At 41.2% G+C, this 18,376-nt stretch overlaps 1 protein-coding gene across 1 annotated transcript; it reads right to left on the reverse strand.

Moving 5' to 3' along the window:
• Positions 1–692: 692 nt before the first annotated feature.
• Positions 693–16,907, reverse strand: GLDN (gliomedin). Its single transcript, XM_072345132.1, has 10 exons — positions 16,558–16,907; positions 13,975–14,026; positions 12,705–12,722; positions 12,183–12,290; positions 10,933–11,079; positions 9,982–10,101; positions 6,259–6,339; positions 6,050–6,175; positions 5,183–5,333; positions 693–2,287 (listed from the first exon to the last, which is right to left on the reverse strand). Exons 1-10 carry the CDS (start codon positions 16,846–16,848, stop codon positions 1,828–1,830), a joined length of 1,554 nt encoding a protein of 517 aa, XP_072201233.1. The 5' UTR covers positions 16,849–16,907; the 3' UTR covers positions 693–1,827.
• Between the last annotated feature and the right edge of the window lie 1,469 nt (positions 16,908–18,376).

Genomic DNA, 18,376 nt, shown 5'->3' on the forward strand with positions numbered 1-18,376 from the left:
ACAGGGCAGGAGATGGAGTTTGCTGGCCTTTCTCCAGTAGGTTGATCTGACTGGGTCAGCAATGACACTCAGAAATTTAACATGTATTTTAGCATATGGGTCTTATATGAAAATTTTCAAATCTGGTTTAACTGTATTTTCACCAGTATTTATTCCTGGTGCTTTTTTTTTTCTTTTAACTAAAAAGTCTACTTTATGAGTAACATGATTTAAAAAAAACAAACCACAACTTCCCCCTAGACTGTAATTCTGGACTGTGAAGTTTTGCACTACTGATGTGGACAGAAGACACGTGAGTTCTGACATGTATATTAAGCTCAGACTCTTTTGTCTCCATCTGCATCTCTAAGCACAGGAGGCCCAAATCCTGGCCTTAGTAAAACCAGCAGATATGCTAAGAAGAGAGGATACTGCCCAGGCCCAGCCATCACTGTCTCACATACCAAAGCTCAGCTGCAGCAGAAGCTGTTTTCTAATGCATCTATCTTTTAATTAAGTTCTGCATGCAAAAATCATCCTGAATTCCTTTAATTCATTCAATGGCTCCTTGATACCAAATAGGCATTAAACAGTTGAGTACAGTCGGGTTTAAGAGAAGCTTTGTTTTTAAGTATTTGGATTGATTCCATGGATTTACCAAGTGACACAGACAACTTAGGAATTGAAGTTTTCAGATGGCGTGACTTTGAAACACACAAAGACACAATTGATATTCCAGTGTTACATTTAGAAATGTGAAGTAACGAACAAACTTATAATCAAAAGCTTCTATCATTTTTCACCTCTTACTCCCCAAAAGTTTGAATGCGAGTAGCTACATCAACAACAAATCAAGTCATTAAGCACTATAACAAATACAGGCCATCCTGCTGCGGGCTTGTCATTTTTCAGAAAATACCAGCAAAAATATATCCTCTCTATTTTGTGACTTCATTGCTATGAATAAGCATGAGGAAAATTTATCAGAAATGTGCTATGCTTAGTAATTCTCTGAACTGGTGGGCTTCAGTTGCCAGCAAGGGGCAAGGAAGAGATTCCAACAATAGAAGCAACTACAACACTGCTTAAACAGGAATTTTAATACAAAATTTTACATGTTTTCTTCCAATTTTATACCCGATTACTTTCCTTCCCACATTTGCTTTACTAAATACAGTTTCATTTCACATGTTTCAGTATTTAATAATGCTATTGTTACCATTCTTGGAACTGGGGCTGGATTGTGCTTTTAAGGATGTAACAGTTGGCTGGACTTTTCAAATGTGAAGCTTTTGGTTTTTGATATTTAAACAATTTAAACAAATACTTTTCACTCCTTTTAACAGCTCTATATCCCTGTCAAAAATACGTTCACAGAGGATTGGGGCAAGTATTAAGTGAAAATAACAGAGAAAAGTATTTGTACACAAGTTCATTATTTAGACACTTACACTATACTATAATCACCGACTAGAAAATGATTGCAGATAAGATAATTGCAACTGAAAGCTATAAATAGTCACTGCTGATCAGGGACATTGGAATAATCAACATGCATTAGATCTAATTGGCTCAAGGATGGGAAAAACAAAAGCAAGTCTGTGGTAACTGTGTGCCAGCTGTAATATTGAACAGTCATTCTTTGAACAACAAGAAGAAGAAATGGCCTGTATGATTTAAGTGCATTTATACAAAGGGGACTGATTTCCCTTTTACGCACACATGCAAACCACCATCAGTGAACAGAAAGGGCATACCAAGTGAAGGGACTCCAATATGTATATCATATAGCTTTAAATAATCTGTTTAGTCAAACAGGACTTCCCAATGTCCCTCTTTAAAATATATTCATCCATCAAAATGTACTGGATATACCATTAAACTCCCATTCTCCCATGTATACAAATTCTGATCTCTTAGACTATATGAAAGCATAGCAAGAACAGACTGTGAAGACCGTAACTCAAACCTTGCATCAATCTGCTTTTCTTTCAGTAAATCAAAAGCAAAACTTACGGTCATGTCCTTAGTATCAGTAACATACATAATTCCGTATGCTATGAATGCATTTCCAGCTTTGGACTTAGGATACGTAGTATTGATATGCCGAATGACCGAGAACGTTTCTTCATCAATGTGTGCTACTATTATAGTTTCATCAGTGCTTGAGGCATATATAATCCAGAGTCCTTTTTCATCCACTGCTACATTGAAATATGTCTTCGAGTTAGAAAAGAGGTAGTTACGGCCATGATACAGGGCGTTCTCAATAAGCAGCGCACCCAGCGATGTTTTATCAAGCCCAAATCTGAAAGGAAATAAAGTATCAACAACTTGTGTTAAAAGTTTTGTTTGTTTATCAACTGGTTCATTGGATTGATTCAGAGGATGTTATTACTGATAGAAGCACTGTTAAAAATACTTGAGATTAAGGACCATAATAGTGATATCTTTTAAAAATGAAGTACTCCACTGAAAGCACCTTCCAAAACACTGGGAGAAAACTTGATGATAATAATCAATTTAAGAGCATGAATTCACTTCGGTAAGTTTAGTTTTATTTAGTCTATGAACCTTAATATCACTGGGATGAAAGAAACAAACTAAAAGAAAGGATGGGTGTGGGAAAAAATGAGATACCAGCTGAAGCCCCAAACTTGTGAACTGAATCTATAGAAATCTGCTTTCTACTATGCAGGAGCTAAAGAGAAAAAGTGCAGTTGATGAACTCACACAAATTCTGGGCAGGTTCACCTGGTCTCAGAGCTCGTCTTTTGAAAGGAGTTCAGATAATGCAGTGATTTGCTCAAATGAACATCAAAGGAATAAAAATGCTACTTTTGCAAAGCCAAAATTCTGACCTCGTGCCTCCGAAAGGACAGCCTGAATGTCTCCTGACGTACAAAAGTGGTTTTATTCCTTGAAATTCCTCAATATGATGATAGTCCAAAGACAGTGTCATTTAGCACCTTAAAACTGAGTTCTTCTACAACTGCAAGAAGGTAATCAGCTGCTATCAAAGCATATCTGCAGTTAGTATTTAATCAGTGAATAGCGTAGTGCTCTAGTAAGTGCAGAGTATGCTTTTATCCTTTTAAGTAATGCATTCTGGAACAAAGCACATTCCACCATCTAACATTTCTGTAACTATCCAGCTAATTTCCTCTAATAGAAGAAAATGTTTCAAACCCAGGAATCTACTATCCAAGAGTTTTCTCAAATGACAGACTTAACACTGACAGGTTATGCAGGAAAAAGAGCCAAAGAAATCACAAAACCAAGCAGCCAAGTGATTCACTTCAGCTTTTCTAAAACTCAGCTCTGCAGCAGCTCCATATTTCAGCAGCACGTTTGCATTAAAACACACTTTTGGGGCTGACACTGATTTCCAGAACTGTGTCAGCCCTGCTAAACCTATCACTCACTTCATACCGTCCTTCATCTTCCACCACCTTGAGGTAAATGATGAGACACAGGTCAATGTCTCATCAACCACATCAAGTTACATGCAGTGTTCTGATCAACTGAGATTAGTAAGTTGACCAAAATGAACAGAAGTGGGAAAACATTACAAGCCAGAAGTGGAAGAGCTGGAGCATTCCTTACACAAGGGATCTGGCCATCACTAGAGAACTTACTTAAGGATATCAGAAAAACCTAATTGTCTCAGCTCATAAATGTGACATGAAACCTGTAGATATGCTTCCAGCATTTGCAAAATCATCTAGCCAGGTTCTCACCTGTTCTTTGCTCTGCATCAATACAAAAGCTCCCAGAAGCTTTTTTGCAGCCAAGAATCAAGGATTTTCTGTAACAAATTTCACACTGCCTAATGCTTTCTATGCTGAAAAACTGAACGGAAAGGTAAACTTTGAGCATCTTCTTGGAGAGGTTTTGAAGATTCCATGGTGGAACTTCTGTCCTATCACTATGCACTGTTTAGACAGAGATAGTCCTTAAAAATGTATAAACAAAAATCCCTACAGATATTTAAAGGAGGTTGCCAAAAAGTGAGTTTGTCTTTGGCAGAATAAATATTATAGAATCCAAGCAGCTTGTTTGCATTCCTTGGCATCTAAATGAATATAGGAAGAAGGCACGCACACCTGCTTGGGTAGAGACATCAAAGTACAGTAATGTTCTTGGCTCAGACATCAGAGTCGCATAACGGAGCCTGAAAGAAGATGCAATCTTTCACTTGCCCTTGAGCTGTATTTCTTTGGCTCTTCCCACAGGATGAGATTTAGTTTCTGATTTGTATTGTCTGTCATCAGTAGAAACTGAAGATATAAGGATGTAATTTCCAGTTCAAATTCAGGGAGATGCATTGGGAGAGTTACAGAAATTTATTAGAAGGAAACCAAACAGCAGAGTGATTCCTTCACAACGGAACATATGATCACAGGTCGCTGTGTCCTCAGCAGGTGCCTCAGTGCATTTCTGTGCATGAACAGCATTAACTCAACCCTTACCAGCAAAGAACAGTGCTATCTGAGAGCAGGGCACGTGCATCAACCCTGCAAGAAGCTCTGGTAAGCCAACATGTTCCATAAGTGGGTTTCAGTTGTATAACCCCTTATTTGTGTCCCCCAACTGCTACACTGATGCAGGTACACACACAGCTTATTTTCTTTAGTCATATTCTTTTTTCTGACACTTATTTCTTATTTAGTTCTCATTTCTTTCTGCCAATTATGAACACAGGAAGAATCCAAGTGCAAAAACACCCAATGCATTATAGGAACCTACTGGACCCAAGGATTTCCAGCAGAAAAATCCATTGCCATCTCTGCACACATCACCTTTTTAATCTGAAGGACCAACTGTCTTGCATCACATACATCATACAGTTACTGCTAAAGTTATTTGCTTGGACACAGACCTACACAGTGACTGAAGAGCTAATTGTCACAACAGATTAATGGGCTGAGAAGCCCAATTCCTCAGCTCCAACAGATGATGCTCACACAGACTGTATGGAAGGCCACTGACCCACATTCCAGTTACAGACAGGTAAGTGCTAATTATTCTATTCTGAAAAGAATTCTGAACCAGTTCTTCCATTCTTCCTATGCTAGATAGTTCCAAAAAGAAACAAAATGGTACAAAAGAATTGGACTGGTTTTCTGAGGTCCATCTCTATTGCCAACATATTGCTCCTCCTTCCACATCATTAGCCTTAAGCAAATGATATTTGACTTACTTCAGAATGACGTTGGTTCCTCCCTTTTGGTAGTACAGATGGTTGTTTTGTACTGCGTGACCACAACCGTAAAAGAACCCCGTGATGTTAATGATCCTGTAGCTGCCATTCAGCAAAGCGTTGGAATTCTCATATTCTTTTATATAGTTTCCTAAATGGGGTAATTAAAATAATAAGTAAATAAATAACAGAAGACTATCATTTGATTTATCTCATTTCAAAAATCCCTACCCTAAAAAAAAATAAATAAAATAATAAAAAAAAAAATCAATCTGTTAAAATTTAATTAGAATCAAGTTTGTGACAGACAATAATCATATGTATGTTTTTAACAGTGATTTAATATGCTGGAGGGTGATAAAAATAATCCAGAAGCAAAGCCAAGAACACACAGAGGTGTTCAAGGGGCAGCTTCCCACTGAGTAAACAGCCTTCATGTTGAATGCGCTTGCTAAACTGTAACAGTATTTCCTTCCTCTGCTCATGTCCTGGAAAAGATCCTGCAATAATGTAGCTCACACCGCATCTGATTCATTTACACTCTCTCTTAATGGTAGGGTAAAGTCCTAGCTACAATTTAGGGGATTAAAATAAAACCATAGGAAGCAGTAAAGGACAAGAATACAAAGACATGTACAATGGGCACTAAAAAAATATATATATCCTCAAGCTACTCAGAGTCAACATTGGATTCTGAAACATTAGAAAATACTAGAAATGTCTCATCATATGTATAGCTAAGTATTATGCAATAAATACGGGGGTAAAACCATCACGTGTTATTTGAAACATTAATCTGGGTTGAAGGAATTACAGAGGCAATGTTAATACAAGCCTGACTTTTGAAGATAACTAGCAGTGCCATACCTGAGAAGTGCATGGTAAGCCAAATCCTTTCATCGCTCACATTTGCAGGTTCCCTCATCCACGTTCCAAATGTTTGCTGTACGCTGACAACGTGAACAGGACTTCCTACAGATGTTATGACATACCCTGGTAGAGAAAAAGCACGCATCCGTTACCTATGTGGCTGCAACCCAGCAAGCAGCAGTTAGGCTCACATTCTAGCAGGTTACCAGGTTTTTTGGAGCGATCGGAGGGTCTGTCTTCAGCTTTTCCAGCCAAGGTATCATCATTTGGTACAGCACACGTCTCACCTGGATTTCAGAGAGAAAGGGTCAAATGTGACATCTTTCTACACTCAATGTGACAGACACACATCAGTGGCTTCACTAAACTAAAGGAATGATGTTGAGGATTTTATTTCACCTGGAGAAACACTTAAGTGGTTCTGGTCATCAATGATATCCAAATAAATGAAAAAAAAAATAAAAATGAAGCTTTCAGGTGAGTTCATTCAGGTGAGAGACAGCTTTGAGGAGGAGCTGGGTTTGCTCAGCAGATCTCATCCTCTAGCTGAGAATTTCAGAGTAGGTGCTTTGAGAGGCAGTGCTGTCTCTCTCCTCAGATAACAGCAAATAATTGAGGCAGCTGCCAGCTGGCTGACTTATCAGTAATACCAAATCCACTTCCTTAGGAGGGAGCAGTGGCCAAACTCAAGACCTCAACCTGTGCACACCAGCAGAGGGGCTGCACTCTGTAGGCACCCTTGGAAGCTCTGCACTTGCCATGAATCCCCAGAACAGCAACACCATTCCTAATGCACACACTGAGCACTGCATGTGTAAGAATGCAGGTCAGCCATCTGTGCCATTAGAGAACCAACATAAAAGAATAAGAGAAACTATACACCATTCTTTCTGCATAGAGAAATGGTTCACCAAAGAAGCAAATAAATAACTGCAAACATTTTCCCCCACTACTCAATGATTTGAAGGTTAACTGGTTGGGTTTTCTGCAGCATTTACCATTTAAATGATGCCTTTATGAGATTACTTATAAAACCTTTTCTGTAAACAAAGACACACCTTCTGCCTTTAGAACAACGCAGCACATTTCCATTTTGTTACAATGAAAAGCCACAGAGAACAAACAGTTCTCAGTTCTGTGCTGAAGACATCCTGATTTCATCGCAGCCCTCTTTTCTAATCCCGTTCTTAACATTCACCTCCTTACATATTTCACTGTTGCTTTCCAACCAATTCTTGGACTTTGCAGGACTGTGATGACGTTGAAATGAGCAAGGTAGCAAAAGTACTAAGTAATCATAAAGTGAAGCTGAAAGGGCAGTATGACTCTGAGGAAAGAAAGAGCAGATTGCACTGCATTGTTTTCTGTGTAAGGTTATAACCTCTCTCTGCTCATACAGAAAGAAAATACTCCAAGGTAGAACAAAACCACACATTTATCCCATGCATTTATCTAGAGCACTTACTGATGTGACACTGGAGTTGTAACTGATCACAAGTTCTCTCCTAAACTCCTAAAAAAGGCACAAACAGCCAATCCAGCTGTGGGACAACGTGCCTGTAGCTGGAACCCAGCAATCCCCCAAGGACCCTTCCCAGGTTTTGATCTCAAAGTCTGCTCAAAATATCTCAAGAAAGGAATCCACCCCACAGAAATGACAAGCTGCGATACACAAGTTTATTAGTCTCAGCCCAAGGAAACTGATAAAATTAACTGCATGAACAGTCCCTCATACAGTGGTTTATCTAACATTGTGGAATAGTCAAGGACCAGGTCAATGTTTCCTGTGAAGATGAATGCACTGTTTGGACTTGAGAACATTCACAAAACACTCTGGGAACTTTCAGCTGCATGAAACAGAAAGCAATTAAGATTAGAAAGACAGTTCTCTATCAGAGACCGCTATGAGAAATCTCCATTGCTTTCTTTCCAAAAAATAAACAAACAAATAAATATCACAGTGGTTCTGATCCTAAAATTCTCTGGTTTAGAGTTAACAGAATTTACAGGACATCAGAAGGATGGGGATGGTCAGTCTGGGGGAGGATGTGAGGATGTGATGTACTATTTCTTTAAGAATTTGCTAACAGAATTTGCTAACATGGGAGCAAAAAACCTGAGCAACTAATTATTCCATTCCCTTAAGGGAAGTAAATTTTGAAACAGGTGAAATCTGATTCTTGGAAATCACTCTTACATTCTTATGCAGTAAGTTAATTACAGCTGTAAATCAGGACACGTGTTCTCTATCTTCAAAGGGATATGATTGTTATATAATAATAGATGATTTATTTTTGTATTATGGTCACACAATTCACTGCTCATAACATTTAAATGCTCGCTGAGGAGCTCCTCTTCTGTGCAAAGTTATTTGAATATAACTCCCATCTGCACTCTGGGATTCCAAATCCACCAGAAATCCAGCAGGTAAAGTTTATCCCTCCAAAGAACTTCAGACAGTACCAACAACTGGAAAGCGGCTACCTGAGTAATTGCTCTAATTAGATCTTGCACAGCACTTCACACATTTCTGAGTTTCAAATAGCATCACATTTCTGCCCAGCTATCAACTTTCCATTGTAAGGGTCACTGCGAGCTCCATTCAGCATCTCCCTACCGAAATTCTCACATGCTAATAGAATAACAATCTATGTTAAGGATATGAGGCAGAAATAATTGATATATGTTCCAGACAGCATTAAATGTTCACCAATTAATAGCAATTATAATAAAAAAGATTTCATCTTACCAAAAAATGATGACATTAATATACACACCAGTCCTAGCTCACACAAATCACCTACAAGCTGAAATGGATACTCTAGCAGCTAATCACTAGTTATCTCCTTGTACTGAACAATACAGGTGCTAGACATCCTTAATGCTGGGTGCCTTGCCTGCAAGTTGAAGGGCTGGAAATATCACATGGGCAGAAGAAAGAAGGGAGAACAGTATTTTGAATTCATTACCACTGAAAGACTTCATTTTTAGCAGTGGAGAAGAACCATCCTCCCCCTCCTCCACTTTACTATTGCAACATCAAATCGATACCACCCAACTAATGGTGTGACTTATGAGTCCCTCTGCATACTTCACACTTGCATTGTTTGTTCTAGTTCATACATTTCCAGTTTCCAAAGAAATCCCGCTTAACCAACACTGTCACAGACAACTCCCTTCTTTCCTGAAAAATGAGAAAGAAGGAAAATCAGTACCTGGGACTTTCTTTGCTATCACTCTGGCCTTCTCAGCGTGGAGCAAAATTCATCCTAAGTCTGCTCAGGGAGCAACAGTAACTGAAAAATATCTCTGGCATCAAATGTAACACTTTCCGGGGTAAAGGACTAAAGGTCAGCAGGACCAGATCCAGCATATAGATCCAAAACCCAAAGTTTCCTTCCATTTTCAAGCTAGAAATACAAATGCTGTTCTAGCAACAGCTTCTCTTTGCTTTCCATTATCAGCTGATGGCTCAACCTAACATTTTCCAGTTATCACAATACAACAGTGTTTATAGAACCCATATTACAGAGCATCCAAGCGACCAGCTCATCTCACCTCAAACTGCTTCAGTGACCTATAAGAAAGGTTCTGAGGTAACACTTCTGGCCAAAACGGTCCAAGCTTCAGTGACCTGATACTTCAAATACATATGAAATACAGCTGCTGAGTTTTACAACAGAATGAATAAGATTTCCAAACACCAGTGTGTACCTTTTCCCTCCTCCCCTATAGGGGAGGGGAGAGGAAAGAGGCAGTGTAGCTCCTGCATTTCAGAAGACAGTCTACGAGCTGGCAGCTTGGATGTTCATACCTTGGTTATAACAGTATCTACTGCGAAGCCAATCACTGTATCATGACACTTAAAAAAAACAGGCTCAATCTTGAACCTGTTAATAATGTTAAAAAGAACAATGGAAAGGACCAACCTGTGCATTTGGTGCTGTACACGTTCTCCTGAAGCTGTGCTTTACCTTTACGTTTTCCTGGAGGTCCTGGAGGTCCAGGAGGCCCAGGGGGGCCTGGTGGTCCAGGGTCACCTTTTGCACCTGTGTACAAAGCAAAGCACAATGCCACAGGCCCTGCAGGCAAGGATGCAACCCACAGAGAACTGAGTGTCCAGGTGATGGACCTGTTAGACATCTCTGAAATAGCCTCTGTCTTCTGAAGAGGTTTTTGTGTACAGAAAAAATACAGCGCAATAAACTCCCTGGAGTGCTAATTCCTAGAATCATAGTATCACAGAACACCCCAAGTTGGAAGGGGCACATAAGGATTATTGAGTCCGGATCCTGGAAGGTGAACCACCCAGAACTTTATAGTTTCCAGGTCATCAATGCAATTTAATATGTCTGGATTAAAGGCATACTAGAAAGTTATAAAGCACAACTGCCTTCTGTACAGTGTTCTCTAAGAATTCAGGCTCCAGTGCTACAGTTTTAGCAGCTCACATGTTCAGTTGCCATGATGCTTCCTTTACGTATTCCTGAGTGGAAATCTGCCCTCATTTTCTGACACATAAGTAAAACTACACTGCATGAAAGAGCAGAAGGAGATCAGCTGTCTGGAAGTATCCTGGAAAGGGTGGAATTCACATGCACCTCAATCCAAGTTCCACATAAGTCATCTTGTGAGGAACTGCATTATAAAGGGCACATAGTGCCCAGGGCAGTCACTTTTATTTTTGGAGCTGCACACACCCTTGAGACTATTACTGAGAGATTCTAATATCTGAACTGTAGCAATGCCCAGAAGCTTCACTGTGGATAAAGTGTCTGCATTGGTTGGTCCAACTCTAATAGAGCACATTCAGGCTACAGAAACAGAGTGTCTATTTTTCCACCATGTACACTGTTGCAAGAGAGTGTGCTTCTTCCTACCTTCCAAGATCACATCATTGTTTGCATCCCCCTTTTCTCCCTTTGCTCCTCTTGCACCTTTTACACCAGGCATACCATCCTTGCCAGGTAAACCTATTTCTCCAGGTTCTCCTTTCTCTCCTTGGTCACCTTTTGGTCCTGGCACACCTAGAAACAAAAAAGCATTTCAGTACAAAGAACACATACCCAGTGTTAAGCACACCGCTCCTAAAATCAATACATTCTGTTGAAGCACAAAATACATTCACCCTAGTTGCTTGGTGGCTTGACATATTGCACTTTCAACATTTTCCCTTGTCCCAGTAGAACATTAAAGTAACTACCCAGTAACACCTCCACATGCCTCTACATTTGTTGCAAGCACGATTGTGTACATCTCCTGTGCTGGATAATTTAACATTTATTTAATGTTAAGAGTAACATTTTTAACAAGGGATTCATTTGTCCCTGTGTAAGCTCGGCTGGAGCATTTTGCAACAAGGAACACAACGCTGTGGTTGTACAACTGACACCAAAACGTTCCAACATCTGCCTTCGTGTCAGTATTTTATACTCTAGAAGAGAGAAACGAGCAGCCATACAGCCAGAAATGGAAATGTTCTTGTAGCCCAAGAGTTCATGTTATATATGTAACTTCTCGAACAGAAAACGCTTATCCTTCTACTTACAGTATTACTATGTACACTGAAATTATGAAACCAGAAACAGAATTACCATTTTGGAGTGAAATCTGAAACGTGTCTCCTGCTCAATTGCCCTCTGACTCTAAAAATAGGCTTTCACTTTCATTTCCCATTAAACAAACTAAAAGAACATTAATGAACACTAAAGTGACAGCCTGTATATTGTCTCAAACAATCACAGGCAATTGGCCCAAACTCAGTCTTCCTTTTTTGAAGCCCTCTGAAGTCAAAGATTCCTTATGCTGGCAGGTTGAAGGAATGGAAATATTCTTAGAATGACATTATTTACAAGCAAGATCATAAAACTGAGATGTGGTTAATTTTATTTGATAGCCTTAATTTGCAGTATTTGACAGAATATTTATACCATCTTTCTCTTTCTAGAATACATCTGAAGTGATCTACAAAATCTCAGCGCAAGACAATGAACGTTACAGAATTCTGCAGTGCGCAGAACCTTTGTGGACACTGAATCCCTTCTCCCTGTAACAAAGGTCTACAAGTAATTGCATCTGAATGTAACAGTCAGAAAGGATTTATTTATTATTTATAAACAACAAAATATACCCATTTTTCCTCTTTTTCCATTTAGTCCTGGTTCTCCCTTTTGGCCTGGAACACCCGGGGCTCCATCCGAGCCGTTGTAGCCAGGCAATCCATCAAGCCCAGGAGGCCCTAAAGAAACCAAACAGCACAACAGAAATGTCACCATTTACCATAACATCAGAAATCAATAATCAACCTTTCCAAGAGCTGTTAAAATAATCAGCTACTCTTTAATACTCTTTAATTGCCTAAATGCTACACAAATATTCTGAACACCACCTAGCTTTGAACAAATATGCTCTGGCAAACATTAAACTATTTTCTTGCCTCCAACACAAAAGCAGAAACCTCCCTTCTGACCCCCAAGGGGCACAGGTTGACAGTAGTAGGAAAGTGATAAAGGCAAGTATTCATTCCTCTCTCCTTCATTCTATTTAGCAGAGGGAGAGTATTCTATAAAGATGCATTTCTATAGTTCAATATCTATACCAACAACTGTTTCAGTTACCCAAAACCATCACTGCTGTTGTCAAAACGTCTTACCTGGGGGACCTGGTGGGCCTACATCAGCAACATGCAAAAGAACACAAGAAAGAAGAAACAGTGAGTTTAACCTAGCAAGTAAACAAAAACAATTCCAGATGGAATTGATGAGCATTAGATCAGAACAGTGAAAAGAAGAGGAAAGCACATCACACATCAAAAGGAAAGCCTATGGATGTACATGCTTTGTATTGAAAGCAAACATTTGAACATCACTGTTTTTACATGGATCTGGTCTCTGGACTGCACCACACTCCCTACAAGACCTGGGGCTGGTGCATTCCCTGGTGCAGTAGAAACTGGACTTACTCATTTATTCTACAACATATATTACAGTAACATCTGCCTTATTCCTTCTGACTTGAGTATAAAGCCTTACTGTAAGAAAGCACAGCAGGCAGGAGTAAAGTATTACCTGAAAATGTTTTCTATTACAAGATTTGTCTTATGTGATCCCCAGTGCCCATTTAAAACAAATAAAAATTTAAAACTCATTGTTGCAATGAAAGGACCAAATCAGCTCCGTGGACATTTTCATGCAGTCACTGAGTACTGCCTTGTTTCAACAAAAATAAAATCTCTAAGACAAAATAACAGTCATTCCTGGATTTCCCTACAGATGACATTTTCCAGCATTAACAAGAAAACACCATGAGTAAAGTAAAAACTATTTTATAATGCCATCATAGAGATTATCCCTTTTAATCAACACTGACTGTAACACCAGTTAAAAACTTACTGCCAGTTTTCCAGTAACTGAATCTCTCTCTCACACCAGAGTTATGTGCATTAGTGCCTAGAATTTGTATGACATCTCAGATTCTGAGGATCTTAATTATCCTTGAAACAGCATAAGAGAAGTAACAAAGGTGCTAGAAAGGTAGCAGAAAGGGCGACAGCAGGGAAAGCCAGGACTAAAGAAACATTTTAATAGTCAGGAGAGCAGAAAGCTGAGGGAGGTATTGAATAAGAGAATTCACAACACTGGAGCACAAGGAAATGTAGGTTCAACCAAACTCCTAAACTTCCAGGATATATAAGTAGGTGTAGGTAAGTCCCAAAGTAGCACCTGTTATCTTTTTTAGGAAAATAATGCAAGATATATATATATATACACACACATATATTTATGTGTTTGTGTTTATAAGAACTTTGATAAACAGTAAAAGTCGACATGTAAAAATGTATCTACTTCAAGTTCTTTGAAAATATTGTTATTCTGTAATGCTGAGGGTAAAAACAAACCTAACATTCATGTCAATTAACATACCTGTTAAGCATATCCCTTTTGTGCTGTTACATAAATCCACCATCACTCGGACCTAAGGTTGTGAAGAAATTAAGTTCAAAACAAGGTAGGCCATGACAGCTCAGAGGAAATGGTCTGATTTACAAAACCAAAAGATACCATTACTGTGCTTGTAAGACTAAAATTAGTAGACCTGTTCTTACATTGAAACACCAACCACTTCGTTGGGCAGTGATCCTCTGACATGACTTTGTTTGGTACACCTCACTGTAAACCCTACTGAAAACAGTGAGAAAATACTTGGTAGTCCGTTCCATGCATCATCTAAGCATGTATGTTCACCAGTTACTGTAATCCAAATGTGCAACTGTGCATGTACTGACTGCCAGCATGAGGTATTCAAAACCGACACCAGCCAGTGAACACCGTACTCAATTCAATTGCATGTTCATAAACAACGGGTACTTTTCCAGCACAGCATATACCATGAGGAAGGTACCCTGTGTTTCACGTAAGAGATGTCTTGCCTTGGAATCACGGAGGCTGGCAGTCTCGGAGTGGACCCTTAGCCATTGGAAATAGCTCAGCCAAACAGTGACACACTTTACAAAACCACCCAACATTCATACAGATGTCTCTAATCTGGATCAGATCAAGTTTTACAAATTAGAAGGTTGTTTACAAAAAAGGTGTGGATTTGGGTATTTGTTCCTGTCTTTCCTCTTTACACCTGTAAACAGACATACAGATTCAGGACAAAACTCTCAGCCTTGCAAAGAAGTAAGCTCTGTGACTTCCCAGACTGGAATGACAGCTGACAGCATTTGCCATCTTCAAAGCTGAAAGAGTTATGAGAGAAATGCTTTTGATTCCACAAATCAGCCCTTTGGCCATTATAAAGCAGTTCTTTCCCCTTCTGTTGTAGGCCTTTCTATTATTTTTCTCTTCATGTTATAATTTCAGACACTTTGTGCCCTGACCCAGTGGGCACCTGGCCCCAATGCCTTTCTAAATCCCAGCCATTCTGAGAAGCCTCAGTTTCAACCTAATTTAGCTCAACTGCTGCTGCAGTCAGGATTTGCTTATTCTCCTTCCCCTCTTCTCTCAGAAACCAGGCTTCTACACTGCAATTTGTAAAACACACCTTGTCCAAGCATTCTCTAATTCAAAGCACATTTTAATCTCAGTGGTTTTGTTGAGATTGTTGAAGTGATTAGAGTTCACTCTGAAGCCCTGCAATTATCTCAGCTTTATATTTGCCACTAAGTGTAATCCACATGACAGTTACAAGCATGGCATTCAGAGAGCACATTTCAGTGAGCAGCCTGCAGCACAGCCTCCAACTCAGCCACGAGGAGCCAACAGCCTTTCCATCAATACATTTTGAAGGAGCACATCTTGATTTGAACAGAGAAGGGACACAAATGGACAATCTTGTCACATGCTGCTAAAATACACTTCATGTTGCTTAGCTGAATTTGGAGAGCACAACAAAATTTGTTTGCTCCATGTGTGTCACATAACCACAGAGGGGTGGCAGATATAGCTGCCACTGTCACAACTATCCAACCCCACCAACAGTTTTAACAGCATTCAAAGCCTGCGAGGATCCAAACATTTTCCCCACTGATTTTATCTGTGAGTCACTCAGAGAATCATAGAATCATTAAGGTTGGAAGGACCACTATGATCACCCAGTTCAGCCATCAACTCATTCCTGCTATTCAGTGCTACAACCACCCTTTCCTCGAACACCTCGAGGGACCGTCACTCCACCTCCTCTCTGGGCAGCCTGTTCCAGTGCCCAGCCATTCCTTCTGAGAAGAAATTGTCCCTGAAATCCAGCCAGAACCTCCCCTGGCACAACTTGAAGCCATTCCCTCTTGTCCGATCACTGCTACCTGGGAGCAGAGGCTGACCCCCACCTCAGCACAACCTCCTACCAGGGAGTTGTGGAGAACAATGAGGTTTCCCTGTGCCTCCTCTTCATCAGACTGACCCATCCCAGTTCCCTCATCCACTCCCCATAAAACCTGTGCTCCAGGCCCTTCACAGCTTTGTTACCCTTCTCTGGATGCACTCCAGAGCCTCGATGTCTTTCTTGCAGAGAGGGGCCCAAACCAAACATAGCACTTGAGCAGCAGCCTCACCAGTGCCACTGTACAGGGACCATCACTGCCAGCTCCTGCTGGCTGCACTATCTCTGACACAAGCCAGGATGCTGTTGGACGCCGTTGGCTTTCTTGGCCACCTGGGCACACTACTGGTCCATGTTCCACCACAGTCTGCTAACACTCCCACAGTCCTCTGTGCAGCTTTCAGCCAGTTTGCCCCAAGCCTGCAGTGGAGCATGGGGTTGCTGTGACCAAAATGCAGGACCTGGCACTTGGTCTTGTTGAAGTGCACACAGTAGGCCCCAGCCCTGCAATCCAAGTCCCTCTGTAGCACCTTCCTACCTTCAGGCAGATCGACACTTCCCCCCAGCTTGGTGACATTAGCCAGCTTACCGAGGGCGCACTCGATCCCCTGGTTAATAAAGACATTACATGGGGCTGCTCTAAGCATCAGACCTAGCCACAGTGAGCGCGCGGCGCGCCGCCCTACCGGCACCATGGAGTAGGTGAGCATCATCAGCAGCTCGTCGTTCTCTGCACGCACGTGGCCGCGGCGGCTCCTCCTGCTGCGGGCGGGGGGCGGGAGGCCGGGCCCGGCTGCGCCCAGCGGGTCCCGCACGGAGCCGTTGGCCGCGGGGATCCGCGCCGCCTCCAACTCCCGCAGCGCCGCGCTCAACTCTCTCCATTGCACCAACAGGAACAGCGTCCCCGCCGCGCTGAGCGCCGACAGCAGTCCCACAGCGGCCAGCATGCAGCGCAACGCCCGGCCGCCCGCCTCCATCGTGCTTCGGGCCGGCGGCTGCGGCCGGCGGGAGGGATTTATGGCCCCGGAGCCGTGGGTCGCGGGATGGGCGGGGGGGAGTGGCGGCCGCCCGGTAAGGGATACTGCGCAGTAAAACAAAGCTCCCCTTTACGTACAGGGTCATCGAGATTAGAAAAGACCTCTAAGATCATCTAAACTGACCGTGCACCCGTCCCCATCGTGCCCCACTCGCCACGTCCCTCAGTGCCACATTCACCCCTTTCTTGAACGCCTCCAGGGACAGTGACCACCACCCCCCGGGCAGCCTATGCCAGTGTCTCACACTACTCCTTCTGAGAAGGAATTCTGCCTAACACCCGCCCTGAACACACACTGCCATCCTGCAGTGCCAGTGGTGGCTTTGCTAAGAACACACGTAATTCACCAACACTCACCAACAGCACGACCTGCTGCTTCCGAAGATCAGCTCCGGATGAACATTTTCCCAAAGTCCCCCTGCCAGCCCCTGTGAGCCATGGGATATCTCCAATCAAATACATTCTACTCCTAATTAATTCATAGTAAAAATAAGAAAATGAATTCTACAGTGCACTGTTATGAGGAACATCACAGTTTGGCTGGACGTGAAGATGTCACAAAGGCCACGAAACTTAAAAGAACTGTGAGGAAGAGTTGTAGAAATATTCTTGAAAATGCTGAAACTTCAAGCTTGAAGACAAACAGCTGTGCTTTCTTTCTCTCTTGCCATTTCAAACTGATCTCAGGAAATTCACAGCCTCTGAATGCCTGGTTCTCTGCAAGGAAGGGCATCATTCCATCTCATCCCATAATGACACGAGACAAGAAAATTAACTCATATCCAAAGGAGCAAGGCTCACCAGCATGCTCATCTCCCTCAGGGACGGACTGGCACCATGCAGTCTTAACAGTCTTCTCTCATTTATACTGTAATATGGAATAACAGAGATCTCTTTGGTAGCTCACATTGCAAGTGTCCTTCCTTATGATTTAGGAGCAGGTTGTACCATATCAAAGCCATTGTACTCAACTTCTTCCGTGGCACAGTGTGTTTTTCAGCTTTCTCTACCCTACAAAACAAAATCAGGAATCTAACCCCTGAATTAACTGGTATTTTCAGAAACCGTTACGATGCTTAAAACAGTTTGGCTATTGAAAATACATTAACCCTATAGGGATGGAGCATATGAAGCACATATTTAAGTTTTGCTTCTATTAAACTTCTGAGGGCAAAAAGAAAAAGAAATACAACCTTACATAGAACTTCTCCAAAGCCATTATTTCCTAAGCAAGCTTTTCTTTTTATCATGTCATAGACATTATAAAATAAATAAATAAATAAATAAATAAATAAAGGTTAGAATCTGTCATAATAGCAAGCTAAAGCATTTTTGTCTGAGGACGTAAACAGAGCTGCACTGTATCTGAACGCCTCCACATCCCCTCATCCTGTATTATTCCCACTTCTGGGCTTTGATTTTACATCCCCCATCCCAGTACAATACACCCAAAGCCCTGGTCCATCCGT

Source organism: Excalfactoria chinensis, chromosome 10 (assembly GCF_039878825.1).
Source record: "Excalfactoria chinensis isolate bCotChi1 chromosome 10, bCotChi1.hap2, whole genome shotgun sequence".
NCBI lineage: Eukaryota > Metazoa > Chordata > Aves > Galliformes > Phasianidae > Excalfactoria > Excalfactoria chinensis.

Bases quoted from the DNA above. Each gene is read 5' to 3' on its own strand.
- GLDN (XM_072345132.1), bottom strand. From the start codon at position 16,848: ATGGAGGCGGGCGGCCGGGCGTTGCGCTGCATGCTGGCCGCTGTGGGA. The intron at 6,340-9,981 runs GTTGGTCCTTTC...TCTGAAATCCAG, and splicing joins GTACAGCACCAAATGCACAG to GTGAGACGTGTGCTGTACCA. The intron at 5,334-6,049 runs GTATGGCACTGC...TACCCCATTTAG, and splicing joins GCTTACCATGCACTTCTCAG to GAAACTATATAAAAGAATAT.